General features: G+C 41.2%; 1 protein-coding gene across 2 annotated transcripts in view; it reads right to left on the bottom strand.

Moving 5' to 3' along the window:
- Synpr (synaptoporin) overlaps positions 1-14,693 on the bottom strand; it is a 325,062-nt gene that overhangs the window by 108,235 nt on the left and 202,134 nt on the right. For both annotated transcript variants that reach the window (XM_060390977.1, XM_060390978.1), the window contains one exon: positions 11,813-11,937. In XM_060390977.1, the coding sequence (XP_060246960.1) occupies positions 11,813-11,937 (125 nt within the window). The remainder of the gene's footprint in view (positions 1-11,812; positions 11,938-14,693) is intronic.

Here is a 14,693-nt window from a genome sequence, read left to right as displayed (position 1 = left end):
GCTATCAGAAAAGAATTAGACGGGATGGTAAACATTACTGTGACACCAATGAAAACTATTTACTTGTTCTGTAGTTTCAAATAAAGTTTATCACTGATAATCCATGAAAAGGAAGTAAAAATAAGTGCTTTGACTGTTACAGTGTTCCTGTGATATCAAGGAACAACCATACTAAAGTTACCAATAATTATTTACACGCCGGCATAAAACAAAAGGATTCACACATGTCCTCTTTCTGACTTTACCCACAAGTCAAGTTGGGCTGGGGTAAAAGGCAACTAGCACTTCAGTCTTTGCTAAGGGACATGCTCAAAAGCAAGCGGTGGGAGCCGGAAGCTATAGCTGCAGTATGCCTATTACTACCACATTTAAGATGCTGTTTGATTTCCTGTTGATTTCAAGGTTCCTTTGATTCTAATAGTGATATAAGTGAAAATAGATGACTTTGGAATATTAAAAGACAGTAATGTCCACTTGCTTACTCATGGTACTTTTCTATTTCTGTTTTGTCATGTTAACTATGCTAAAGTGGGTGTTTGCATAAAGTATAATCTGTTTTTTAAAGTCCATCGATATTAATGTGAAATACGAGACTTTGGCAAGCAGAAGCTGTACTTCCTCCTTTCTGGGTAACAACTCCTTGTTCCTGTGTTCAGCATTACTCACCTGTTCATTAAGGTGCTAGTTTTGGGCCCCACAGTGACGCTGCTGAGGTGAGTCTGCTGAAGTGAGTCTGCAGTGGAATGGTAGTGTTTCCTTTTTTTAAATTTATTTTATTTTATTTTTCAAAGCAGGCATTCTATGGAATATGAGGCAGGTAGGGAGTCCTGACCCTCAAACTGAGAATTAACCTAGATCCAGAACCTCTGAATCCCTACAATGGGTTCTGCAAGGGGAAATGGGAATATTAATGTTAGTTCCCATGTTGTTTGTGATCCTCAATTCGGATGTCTTTGCATTTCAGATCTGGCATCTAGTGAACAATCTTCTTGAATAGTCACATCCTCTACCTTTGAGCCGGAAGCCTCTGAAAAAATGCAGTTCAAGATGGATTGGGGTCCAGAAGCAGAAAGACACACATGGGATATACTCACTCATAAGTGGATATTAGCCATATAATACAGGATAATCATACTACAATCTATACTCCTAAAGATGCTAAACAACAAGGAAGACTCTAGAGAAGGAAGATGTTCAATCCTCATTCAGAAGGACAAATGTGATAGGCATCGGAAGCAGGAGAAGACAGGGAACATGACAGGAGCCTACCACAGAGGGTCTCTGAAAGACTCTGCTGATGGAGGTAACGAAGCAGAAGCTGAGACTCGGAGCCAAACTTTGGGTAAAGTGCAGGGAATCTTATGAAAGAAGGGGGAGATAGAAAGACCTGGAGGGGACAGGAGCTTCAAAAGGAGACTAACAGAGCTAAAGATACTCCAACCAAGGACAATGCATGAAGAAGACCTAAAACCCTTGCTCAGATGTACTCTATAGACTCAGTCTCCAAGTGGGTTCCTTAGTAAGGGGAGCAGGGGCTTTCTCTCAGTGACAGGCTCTCTGATTATCTCCCCTTGTGGGGTTCAGCCATGCCAGGCCACAGAGGTAAGCAATGCAACCAGTACTGATGAGACCTGTTAGGCTAGGGTCAAATAGAAGGGGAGGAAGACCTCACCTATCAGTGGACTAGGGGAGGGGTATAGGAGGAGAAGATGGATGGAGGCTGAGATTGGGAGGAGACAGGGAGGGGGCCACATTCAGGATACATATTGAATAAATTCTAATAAATGATAATTTTAAAAAAGGAAAAAAAAAAGAAAGATGGACTGGGGTCATAAAAGAAGGGAATACAGGTCCCTGTGCTCAACTGACACTAGCTTTACCTCATAGGATACATCGTGTGACTTCTAGTTCTACTTTGGAAGGGATATAAAGTTTGAACATTTCACTTTCCAGGTGATTAAAAAGGAGAGATTCAGATTCATGAGACCATGGAGCAGGCACGTACATTTTCAAGAGCTATAATACAATGTATAGATATGAGTGTGACGGTGCCTTCCTCTGATGTTTATTGAACCTTGTTGTAGCTAACTTTCTTTTCCGTTTTATAAGCAACTCAAAGTTCCATGCCCCATCCCTATTTTAGAAAGAATAAAATTGTGAGGGAAAACTAGAAGAGTTAATTTTCCAGCTTTGAACAAGTGTTCTGACTAGTTTTACGTCAACTTGACACAAACTAGAGGTATTTGGAAAGAAGGAACTTCAACTGAGAAGATGCTTGTCCAACAGATTGGTCTGTGGACAAACCTATGGTGCATTTTTTACATTTATTGATTGATTGATTGATTGATTGATTGCTGATGATTGATTTGGGACGTACCCCTGGGCTTGGTGGACCTGGTGTTACAAGAAAGTGTACTGAACAAGCCAGGAGGAGCAAGCCAGGAAGGAACACTTCTCCATGACCTCTGCTTCTGTTTCTGCCTCTGGGTTCTTGCCTGAAGCTCCTTCCCTGACTTCCCTCAGTGTTGGGGCGTGGCCTGAGAGTTCCAAGCCGAAATAAACCCTTTTCTCCCCAAGTTGTATTTGCTCATGGTGTATCACAGCAATAGAAACGCTAAGACAAAAGCTATGCTTGTGTTCTCCCAGGACACAGAGCTTCACTCAGGTCATTAGGTTCTTGCTGCTGCCCTTCCCACACCTGCGTTACTAAATCCCACACAATGAGACAGAGAATGCTATAAAGGATTTGCTCACTGTGCATTGATTTAATCTCTTCAGCTTGTCACCTCTCTGTAGGACGCCAACAGAAAGAGCTGCCTTGATTGCAGCTGCCTTCATTGCCAGCACATGCTCTGATCGTGATGTTTAAAAGCCAGTTCAGACTCTACCTCAGTAGGGCAAATACCAGAGCAAATCTTCTGAGACACAATGGAAGAGTCCTTTTACTGCACCCGTCCATTGCCTTCTGATGGTATCTGGTGCACTATCGGAGTTTTCCTCTGTTTCTGAATTAGAAAACTAGTTCAACTTTTAGGGAAAAAAAATTCTCAATCAGACTCATGAAATTCTCCTCCTATAGACAAGGAAATTGAGGCTTACACAGAGACTCTGCCTGTCTTCACTTGTATCTCTCCTTTCTCCGCGTCTCCTATTGCTATAGAAACAAATTCAACCAGACAAGCCCCGTCTTGTGCACAAACTACTAAGGCTACTTCTGCCTCCTTTTATGAGTCTTGTCTAAAGGTCACTAATCATTTTTTAAAGCCAGATATTAAGTAGTCTAGGCTTTATAGTCCAAGAGGCAAAATTGAAGCTAACTGATGGGTGTTTAGAGGGTGTGTGAGTTGCTTTTCTTTCTTGCTGTGTTAAAATAGCTTAACAGAAGTAACCTAAGGAGAAGTGTTGTTTTGGATCACAGTTCAAGGCTATAGTCCATCATGTCTTGAAGTCAAAGCTACAGGAATTAAAGCAGCTGGTCACCTGGCTTCTATGACCAAGAAGCTGTGATGAATTCTAGTGCTTGAGTCACTTTGTCCATTTATAGTCCAGGGTACCTAACCAGGAAATGGTGCCCCCTACAATGTGTAGGTCTTTCTACCACAATAGCCTAATCAATCTCTGGCAATCATTCTCAGAGGCTAACTTTAATCTACACAGTCCCTCATAGAGGTGTCCTGAGGCTTGTCTCTTAGGTGGTTCCATTGTCTGTCAAGTTGACAATGAACACTAACAGCATTAAAAAAAAATAACCATTTAAAAATACAAGCCATTCTTAGATAGCATATTAAAAGAAGTTATGGGCTGGATGGATTTTATTGTTAGACCTTAATTTGTCCAGCCCTCTTCTAGTCTTAGGGATGGCAATGGCTTCTACAGCTGCTCTTTCTAGATGCTTGAAGATTCTAATTTTTATTGTTATGATTGAATACACAATGTTCCCTTTACACACATGTGCTGAAGGTTAGGTACCCACCAGAGGGCAGTATTTAAAGACATGGTAGAAACCGAAGTACCAGAGCCCAGCTGGAGGCAGTAGTCTCTGGTGGCTCACCTTTACTGTGCCAGTCCCCTGCTATCTCTCTCCTTCCTGGATACCATAAGGTGAGGAGCCTCATCTCCCACAGAGTCCTGCTAAACCACCTTCAGTTTCACTTCAGAGCCAAACAAATGGGACCAGGGGGCCAAAGACTGTGGAGCACACTGATCAAATATTTCTTGCAAGTTACTTCCCTATATTGACCTTTTCAAAGCCAAGCCACCTGAGGTGAGTTCCATTTTTCAGAATAAACTCTAACTGGTAAAGTTCAAAACCATAACCCTTAGAGTGGATATTTTTTTACTTCATAAATGCCTCAATGCTATCAGGCCTTCAGAAATGCATTCACAAATATGACTCAATGGGACTGTGTCTCTTCATCATTCACTACAAGTCAGCTGCCTAACTGCTGGTGTTTTCAAGCAGCACTAAACCTGTCATCCAGTTCTGAGCCTTAATGACCTCCAGAGGATCCCACAAACCAACACCAGGAATAAAAACTTAAAATAATGAAATTGTTTCCCATATGGATCAACACAATACAATGCTACCAGAAAAAGTCATGGGAAAAGTTGATAAACAGGCTACTTTGTAGACTCATACTACCGTCATAGGTTAGGTGTGGAAGACAATGCAGAGACACACGATATGGCAGCTTCACCCTCTCCACTGCCTCCTCCCTGATCACTGTAACTTCTTCTTCACTATTCTTGACTCTACGGCTGTGTTACCATCAGTTCTGATATCTGTTTGTATAGCCAGATCCACTCAATGCTCAGATCCTTGACCCCATTTCAATCAGAATAAAATCTCAAAGTTTCTACCAGTCTCTGTCTCTGTCTTCATCTCTTGCCTTTTGCCTCCCAATCAAGCGAGCACACATTCCCTTGCTTGTTCCTGGCTCTTTCCTACATTAGACCGCGGGCTTCTCTGCCCTGCACAGCTCTTCCCCTGCACGGTGCACTTCAGCTGTCTCCGAGAACTCCCTCATAGCTTTCCGGTCTGCACTCATACATAATTACATCAGCACAACCAGATAACCTCAAATGATATCACTTCTCCCTCGACCCTTTAAACTTCTTAACCACTTCTCTTGTTTTTATGGGCATTGTTCCTGCCATACTTTGTGTTTCCTTCAGTCTTCCTCAAGGAACAGCTCATTCTTTCTTCTCTTATCTGGGCTGCTTTAAATGTATCCATTGTAAGCCCTTCTTCAGCACTCTATTGAAGAGCGAATGGACCACTCAGTCCGCACCAGCACTTACTTATATTTCTGTATAATTCTCATTTTCTTCATGAAATCTAATGATAAAAGTGTATGTACACACATACATATATATAAACACACCTATATTTCATCTTGCCCTGGTTGTAAATTTCATGATAGAGTAATTTAGAAATTACTTTACTAAGCAAATTAATATATAATAAGTGGACTTTAAAATGGCTCAATAAACACATATTGATAGAATGAATCCATAATACAGGATGGGACACTCACAGCTCTAGGCTAATGACTGAAAAGTCTCATTAATATACTGAAGGCTTATCCACCAGAACACATTGGTTCTCTGACTGAGCACTAACTGTCTATAAATATAAAGGGAAGAGATGTTTCGCTGTAAAGTTGGTTTCATTAATTAAATGGCTGCTTTATGTAAAAAAAAATATATATATATACTGAAGGCTAAACAAACAAACAAACAAAAAGATACTGAAGGCTATTGGGTACTCACCCAGATCTCTGTAATTAAATGATTTCTACCTTTACAATCCAAAGTGATGGCTTTTTAATGCTAGTGTTCAGGCTTTCCTGGTGGCTTTCCTGACCTGCAAGTGGTACAAGATCTGCAGGCCTAGCTTTTGGCCAGGGACCAACAGAAGTGGTTAGAGGATCTAAAGCTCTATCGCCTGTGTGATTCCAGTCCTGCTGAGACGTGTTGTCCACAGTTCTCCACAGTCTCTGTTACCCAAGTGGCCTATGGGGGCAATGTGTCTGTCCCTTGTCTCACGTCCTCTGCCTCTTAGGCATTTCCTGTGATCCTCTGCCAAGGAAACTACTTGCACTCACAAATTTTTCTCACCATGTGTTGGGAGAAATTCAAACCAAGGCACCTGCCTTGCCACCACCACTCTCCTCTTAGGGAAGCGCGGCAGCAGCTCTACTTTAGAAGCCTTATAGTTGGGAGGAGAGCAGTGAGAGGCAGATTAACTTGACATTCACTTACTTCTTATTTGTCCCCTCCCAGGCTGTCAGCCAGTGTGCATATTTGTATCATTTTCTGTAATCTCTACAATATTGTCTACAAATATTGCAAAATAGTGCTCTGTCTTGTTTTTGTTGTATAACTGAGCCCTCTTGCCAACTCCTTGCACAAGACTCCATTGGTAATAACAACAACAACAGCATAATTTGTGATACATCTGACTTCTACTAATCTACACACCTAATTTGCATTATCTAAGTGAATGGTCCCTGGCACACTGCGAAGTTTCATTTCCACATTGAGAAAGCTGCAGGTCCAGCAGGGCTCACCATGCAGCTTTTTGACAGGAGCTTACAACTTCCCTATCCACTAGGTGGCAGAGCAAGGGGTCTGGCTGGGGCTGACTTAATCTTCTAAACTGGCAGCACCAACTCTTGTCATAAAACATTTCAGTTTAAGGTACAGTGTTAAAATGAGACGTTATAGACCTACAGTGTCTGAAGCTTTATCCAAACAGAGTGAAAATACTTGGTAATGAGAAACAATAACAAAGTTCCAAGAATAGACACAGCATTTCATGAACACAAGATGAAAATAACACAGTCTTCACTACTTGTCTTTTTCCCATTGTCTCAATAGTAGGGAGGGAAAAAAAAGTGTTTATCTCTACTACCTCTGGGCAAGAATCTGAGGAAAAGGCTCATCTCCCATCTTGGCCCTTGAAAAGCTGGTAATACTGTGTTAAGCCCCAGATGCTACAATGTCCCTTTTTACTTGAACTTATTCAAATGTTCTGAAGAGGAGTGGGGATCCAGAGAGCAAGGGCTGCACTCATTTAAGGGGAAGAAAACCTGCCCCTTCAGTGCCAACTAAGCAGCTCCTGGTTGTCTTTTCACTATTGTGGATGTCCCATCCTTGAGTTCTCTGTTTTCAGGATCTTATGGCTCAAGCTGAATCTCCCTCTCCTGCCCTGGTGATGCTAAATAATTGCCCCAATAGCTTGTGTCAGGTTTCTCCATTCTTCTGGTCTGGGAGGGTGTCAAAAGAAACACAAAGGTCCTATTATAATTCTTCCTAAGAACACCAGAGCAGTAAAAACAAGTTAATCGAGGTGAGATGTTTAAATATGCATATCTTCTAATGTTTGCATGTGTGAAGAGAGAGGGTGGAGAAGGCTCTCGTTCTGGGATAAGGATAGTCTCAGAAATGTTGTTGCTTCAAGGACATGTTTGCTAATCAGTTATCTTTTCTGCTCTCTAGCTAATTTCCAACTTACACTAATTTGATGATACACTAATTTAATGACAACACGAGAATAATATATTAGAAGAAAACTTACTGAATGTCAGGTCTAAGCATTCCGCATGTATGTCTCATTTAGCACTTGCAGCAATATTTGCAATATTTGGAAATAGGTATCACTGTCTCTTCATAGGGTGTTGGTTCATCATGGTGAGAACAAAAAAAAAAAAAAAAAAAAAAAAAGCAAAATCCATAGTGGTGGGAGCATGACCAAGACTCTGTGTAACTGTGAGCTGAAAGAAATCTTTCCCTCTTTAATTTGCCAGCACTTGTTCAGAATGAAGAAAAGCAACAAATATACAGATTCTGAGATGAAGATCTAGTACAAGTTATTTTTGGAGGAGTTACCTCTAAAGACAAAAAAAGTGCGACACTCTAGTGTTCATTCTTCTGGTGGGTGTTCTTCACATATATTAAGAACCTTAAAATGAGCAGCCTTGCTTGACACCAGTGTATTAAGGACATGCTGAGCATACGAGATCCAGAAACCCATACCCTCCAGTGTCAAAACCACTTTCATACCCTGATAACACTTTACAGGAGATGAGAAAACAGTTAAGCATTACTTTTTTGGTTTAATCACAGGCCAAAAGGGAGGCCAGGTGGCAGATGTCTCAGTTCTGTAGTAAAATGAGAAATTGCTGAGTAGCAAGCGTAGCAAGCGTCTCTCCTAGTGGTATAAGCAAAAATGTGCACATATGGTGATGTAGAGAAAGTTCATATTTTGGTGCATTTACTAAAAGCAACATTTGAACCTCTTGTATGTTATCTAGAATTTTCTGACTGACATTATCATATTAAGTGAAGTCTTTGTCTGACTGTCGGCATAACGCTCTTGTGGACTATGTACAGTTTACCCTCGTTGATTCAAATGCTGAGTTCTCTGTCCCACTATCAGATTTCAGTCCAGACATTGTATTGTGATGTTTATTCTAAGCATCTCCTGTCTCAAGTTTGTGTAAACATGCCACTATGTGTTCTGTGTATGGCCAATAAAGACAGCCAGCCAATACTGAGCAATGGGGAGAATAGTGTGGGACATCCTGGTCTGGGGAGGGGAGGAGAAAAGTCAGAGTACAGATGGGATTTGTGAGGAGAGGTCCAGGAAATAAGCCAGAAGAAATAAACCAGACCTAGGATATGACTACAAAGCAAGTATAATGAGTGGCATAACTGAAATTTGAATGGGAGGAAGCTATACTAGCTTGGAGGTTTAGGATGGATAATTATTGAGCAGCACTGAGCTCTAGTTTCTCTGTGTGGTTATTTGGCTATATAGCTGGTTAGGGAGTAGCCGCTGCTTTACTCAGATATAAATCAATACTAAATATTAAAAATCTTTCAACAGACAACCAGCTCAGTAGGTCCTTTTCTTTTGTCATCCATATGTATCTTTTTTGTTCCACTGACTTTGAGGCTTGACTTTACATCTTCCTTATGTTCGTAAGTAAACTGGACCAGTTAGAAGTGACAAATGGCTCCCATCTCAAGTCAAAGGTTATGATCATAGCACTGACAGTGGCTTATTGACTTCTACATAAACAAAATAACTCGTATATATTCCTGCTTATTCTTGAGAACATTCTCAACAGAAGAAGGGCATTTCGTAGTATTCAAATGTTGAGCTGAAACTGCAAGCTAAACACTTCTCTTAGATGCTACTGGGACAGAGAGCAGGACGTTCTGTGGGAGTGGACAAGCAGTAAATGTGCAAACGTGAAACAGAGAGGCAAAGCTTACTTTCCTTCTTTATCAAGAACAGAGGAGTGGACATACCTCCCGAGAGACTTGGAGCCCCCAGGGGTTGCTCCAGATGGCACACTATGGTTCGGTAGTTATAGCTTAAGCCCTTTGCCTGGCAGGGAGAGAACGGAAGTGAATAGGTGTTTCAGGCTCCTCCCGTGTATCAATGATCTCAGTGACTTTTATCTGCTTTGCATATGAACTCCTGAAGAAGGTAGTGCTTGACTGAAAGCAGTGTTTGAACATTTTTGTTTCAGAAAAGTATTGCAAATGAAGGGACTGCTTTCCTTAAAGAGTCGGGGTGGGGATGGTGAACAACACTGTCTTTACCCGGTTTCTCCCGATGCCAATGAAGGGCCAACTGCATGACTCTGCAATTTGGGGAAGGAAATGGAGAAGCCCAAGCTGGAAACTGCTTGACAAGTGATCCCATGCCTCAAAGGGTTACATGAAATGAGTACTTTACTCTCCATCCCACTTGAGCTCCGTTGCTGGTTTTTCACACAGATGCCTCTTCTCTGTTCTTCTCTAGCTTGAGGGCAAGACTAGGAATCCATGTGCCTAAGGCAGTGTTTACTAGGCAGTTGTTCCCAGACTTCAAAGGGTTGAATTTGTGGGTACCCCCCATCCCACCCCCACCCCCATACTAGCTATTGGTCAGAGCTCATTGTGGAAGCAGACATTTTGAGCCCAGGAACAATGTTTAGCAGCCCAGCCCCACTGCCTGCCTGGCCACTGGCAATTCTTAGCTGGTACTCTAGATCCTAGACAGTGAACATCGCTTTCTTCTCCCAACGCCAAGGGTTTCATACAGAACTTCCGGGGGAGTTAGCATCTTCTACCTGTTCTTTTCCAGCTCACCATAAATATCAACCATGAATTCCCAGAGAATGCTTAACATTTCTGAGCTTTGTACACTCTCATCAGTTAGGAGACCATTCAAGTGGGGACATTTGAAAAGTGCTGTCAGTTCTACATTCTTAATCCTTCAGAATGTTGGTAAAAACATCACTTCTTATGCTTCAATGCCTATGAATAAAACTTTTTGTTTTAGACTAGGAAATGTTTCAAGGCCAATATATTAAAAGGATACAGTCCACGATTTACAAATCCTCTCAGCTACTTAGCAAGGAGAAGAAGAATTTCCATGGGAAATATGTTTGGGAAACAATGGGTCTCTAGGGGATTCAAAAATGTATGTTAGAAAGATGAAGTAATAAGAAGGATTTCTTGAGTTTTTTTTTTCATCATATTCCCAAATTCTTTCTCCCATCTTTTTTTTGCCTCCTTTCTTTCTCTTCCTCCATTTTCTTCCTTCATTTTTCTTTTCTTTAGTGAACAATCTTCTAGGGATTCATAAAAATATTTCTGGAAAATACTGTACTTACCTGCTTACAAAAGGCTAGTAAAGGTTGATTTTTTTTCTTCTTACTTTCTTTGTAATTACAGAGCCAGCATCAGGCCCATAGAAGGTAATGTTAATATGAAATAAACAAGAAAGTACATTGATAACATACCAAAACACTGTTGAAAGTTGCTTAACACCTCCCCCTCAGAGTTAATGAATGCCAATTATTTGAGAGTTTTACAGGAGTGAATATTTTTTAAGATTTATTTATTTATTATGTATACAATATTCTGTCTGCATGTACACCTGAACACCAGAAGACTGCACGAGATCTCATTATAGATGGTTGTGAGCCACTATGTGGTTGCTAGGAATTGAATGCAAGGCCTCTGGAAGTGCTCTTAACCTCTGAGCCATGTCTCTAGTCCAGGAGTAAATACTTTAAAATTGAATAAAGTTAGCCTATATTAAGTGTCTAGATCGAAGCCCTAAGAAGTGAGGTTGGGAACAAGCTCTGCAGGGCAGCTGGCCATCATTTTATAGGCATGGAACAGACATTAAGCTGCTAATGGGGTTGAAAGCTTTCTATCAATTTAAGTATAGCAATAGAGACGTGAATTTCTTTCAAGCTAGGTAGACTCAAACTCTTGGTATCAGAGAGAATGTAAGGGAAAATAAATGCATCCTTCAGCGTCCCAGGATGGAACTGATGAAAGGAATGGGACTTCTCTCAAAGTGTCACTTTGATTGGTCATTAGATGAGCTAGAACAGGTACTCATCTAATCAGTATTTCTCTGGTACACAGATACATTATTAGACATTATCAGCCAGAGTTGCATGATCACTATAAAGTTACAGTAACCCACTACTCTAGATAGAATGTGAAAGATCTTAAAGTTGGCGAAAATAATTGTGTGAGTAGGGTCTCTTCGTTGAAAGCCCCCAGCACTAAGTCATAATGGGAGGCTTTTATTTTGGAGGACAGTCAATACTGGATTGAAAGCATAGTTAGCAAATCCTCCCAGTGTGGAGTGGTGGCTAGATACTCTAAGAATGACATTTTGTGGCTTCAAGCAGAATTTCTTTCTACCCAGCCTACATTTTTCAGCCAGTAATCACAGAAGGAAGAAAGCCTCCTGCTATTAGGCTGAGGAGCATGGATCACCATTCCTTACCTGAACGGATAGGCAAATGCGATGTCAATGCTGAGGTTACTTTCTGTCTTGTTGACGCAGTCCACACTCAGCCGCAGGCCTCCTGAATAGCCACCACATGTTGCAAATGCAAAGATTGCAAAAAGCTGCCGAGGACAAAAGGAGAAAGGAAAAAAAAAACAGCTTTTAGGGTGATGGGGATTTAAAACAACAACAATAATCAGGAGCTCCGTGTCTAGGTGGAAGGAGGTTGTGGCCCTCCGCAGAGCAGATCACAGGGGAGGATGAACTCTAGGAGGGTGAACACTAAGCTGGAAGGGGCTCTAAAAACAGACCAGCGAATTACAGAAATGCTTCTTGGACGGGGGAAAATGACTGCTAGTGTGTGAAGCAGTGCCGTGCCTCACATGGAAGATGGCTCAATTCCATAGGCAGAGCCCTGGAAAGCTGCCTGTGGGTGACTCCAGATAGGTGTTTTCCTTTTTTTTTTTTTTTTTTCTTTTTTGCATTTGCCCGGGTGCATTTTCTTTAATACATGTGGTTGTCTTTTGGAATGGTGTAGACTGCCTTTTGGAAAAGCATAACCTGAGAAATCTAGAGCTAGTGGACTGGAGATCAGGTAAGTAAGAGATTCCATTCTGAGCATGAGTGATCAGAGTGCTTTGCCTCATGTCCCCACAGACAGTTATATCTCTGTGTTGGCTGCTGTTTCTAAATCAAGTATTAGAAGAGTAAATGTTATGAGTTAATGTCACTCTCTTTCCTGGGATAAATATGGATCTCTGGAGAAGAGACAACAAAAATTAAGAGCATGAACTCGGAGCATCTTCTAGACAGAAGAAATGTCAACAAGGAGCACTCATGGAGGAGGAGGGTCCTGACAAGGGAATTAAGGAAATACTAGACTGCGAAGCAACTACCTTCATAGTCTGCCGAAAATTAAAAGAATTTCTTGCTCATCTATAAAGAAAGCCAAATCAATGCACTTCAAACTAACCCACACAGAAAGAGTTCAGTTAATGTTAGCGTTAGCAGCACTAGCAGTTCACTTTGCACAGTGAGACAAACTATGTGTGGATTTTGTGCCGAGGCCCTAGTTTATAATGTTGGGGACATTACTTAAACCAGTAAAACAGCATTGGTAATTATCCCTTGAGTTATTTTGTGCTTTGTGATACAAGGCAGACAATTACCGTAGAGGCGCCCGCTGGCACTGGAGAGGTGGAGAGGTGTCTGTTCCAAAAGTTCAGAATGTGGATGAGTGCGATCTACCAGAAGAATCATTGGTGGAAAAACACCTTAAGAATTGTCTTCCTCAATATTCTATTTAGCATTTGTAGGAAAAGACTGGTAAATGGCAATTCATTGTAAAACCATCACAAGGCAAGCAATATTTTGGGAACCACTTTTGCAAATATGTGTCAGTTTTGTTGGTTTCCAAAATCAGTATTTTAAACTGTGAAGCAAATGATATGTTACGCATAATAGAAGCAAATGGATTCATACTTGTTAGATCTGTGGAGCCCATAGAAGCCCATAGAGTGGGTCCTCCTACCACAGTATAAATATTCAATAAACACTAGTGAACATTATTGCTGTAAATGGTGGGGTTTGTGATAAGTTGTTCCAGGACATAAAGTAGGAAATTTAGACTTAAGCCCTAGTTAGGTCTACATATGTCTTAGCTCTAGTGAACCAACAGCTATGCAGTCAAAATAAAATCTGTTTTTATGTTTTGTTTGCCTTTGCTTTCCAGCTTGCCCAAATTATGGGACTGATGGGCATCATTTAGCAACCAGTCCAGCCCATTCCATATTTCACATAATTCTCAGAGCTCAGGCTTCAGAGGAGTGTGGCTACTCCCTTCCCAAAAGCTCGTAGTGTTGACAGGAATGAGAGAGAATTGGTGTTAACTATTCAATGTTCACATCTAGATTGCATCTTATGATGGTGGATATTCTAGATCCTTGTAGCACGTGAAGATGGAGGTTTTGGAGGGAATGGGGAAGGGGGCTGCAGCTGGGATACAAAGTGAATAAACTGCAATTAATAAAAACAAAACTAAAAAACACCACATGTATGATGAGGAGGAGATAGATGATTGACACCACACCCATCATTACTTCTTCCTCTAGTCTCCTTTAAACTTTGCAAACACAAGACATCATACTCCAGTTCTGTTTGACACCTATAGCTTTTGGGTTAAGTTTCTTGTTCCCCACTGACATCACTGATTAAAGGGAGATCACACTGTGACTGATATCACACGCATGTGTTTGGCAAGGATTAAAGAGAACACAAGGAGGGACAGATCCTGCTTAGTGAATAGCTCATGGCAGGAATGGTTAACTCCATATTTGGAAAAGTGAGCTCAACTCTATTGGAATATACTGTTTATAGAATCTAAACAACAGGAAACATCAAAACACTGTGAAGAGAGAGGACTGGAGTTCTTTGGGATGGAAGGGCAGAGTTCGCTGGTATTGCAGAGAATACCAGAATTGTCAGTGGCCTTTCTTGCAGTTGTCCCCCTAAGTTCTACCCTGGGTGGCAGAACACAGCACATCTGACTTGGAGCCCATTTCCTAGTGAGGTAACCTTAAGCAAATCACCCCACTTCTCCAAACGTCAGTTCCTGGTAAGACAACACCAACACAGTGATTCATTCAACAGGCATTGAATGGTATGCTTCCTACATAGCAGTTGTTGAAGAAGAGGAAGGAAGGGATACCAGAAAACAGAGAAAGCCTCTGCCGCCATCACTCAGCTATAGACAGAATTATAAATTGTGTCACGTGTTTGGAGAAGAGAGTAAGACAGAAAGTTATGCCTGAAGATGCTGCATTTAAGCTAACATCTGGAAAACAAATGAGAGGAAGTGAGACAAAAATTGGGGAGAAAA

This window comes from Meriones unguiculatus, chromosome 9 (assembly GCF_030254825.1).
Source record: "Meriones unguiculatus strain TT.TT164.6M chromosome 9, Bangor_MerUng_6.1, whole genome shotgun sequence".
NCBI classification, from domain to species: domain Eukaryota; kingdom Metazoa; phylum Chordata; class Mammalia; order Rodentia; family Muridae; genus Meriones; species Meriones unguiculatus.
The sequence above is the reverse complement of the archived record's forward strand: the minus strand, read 5'-3'. Positions and strand labels throughout refer to the sequence as shown.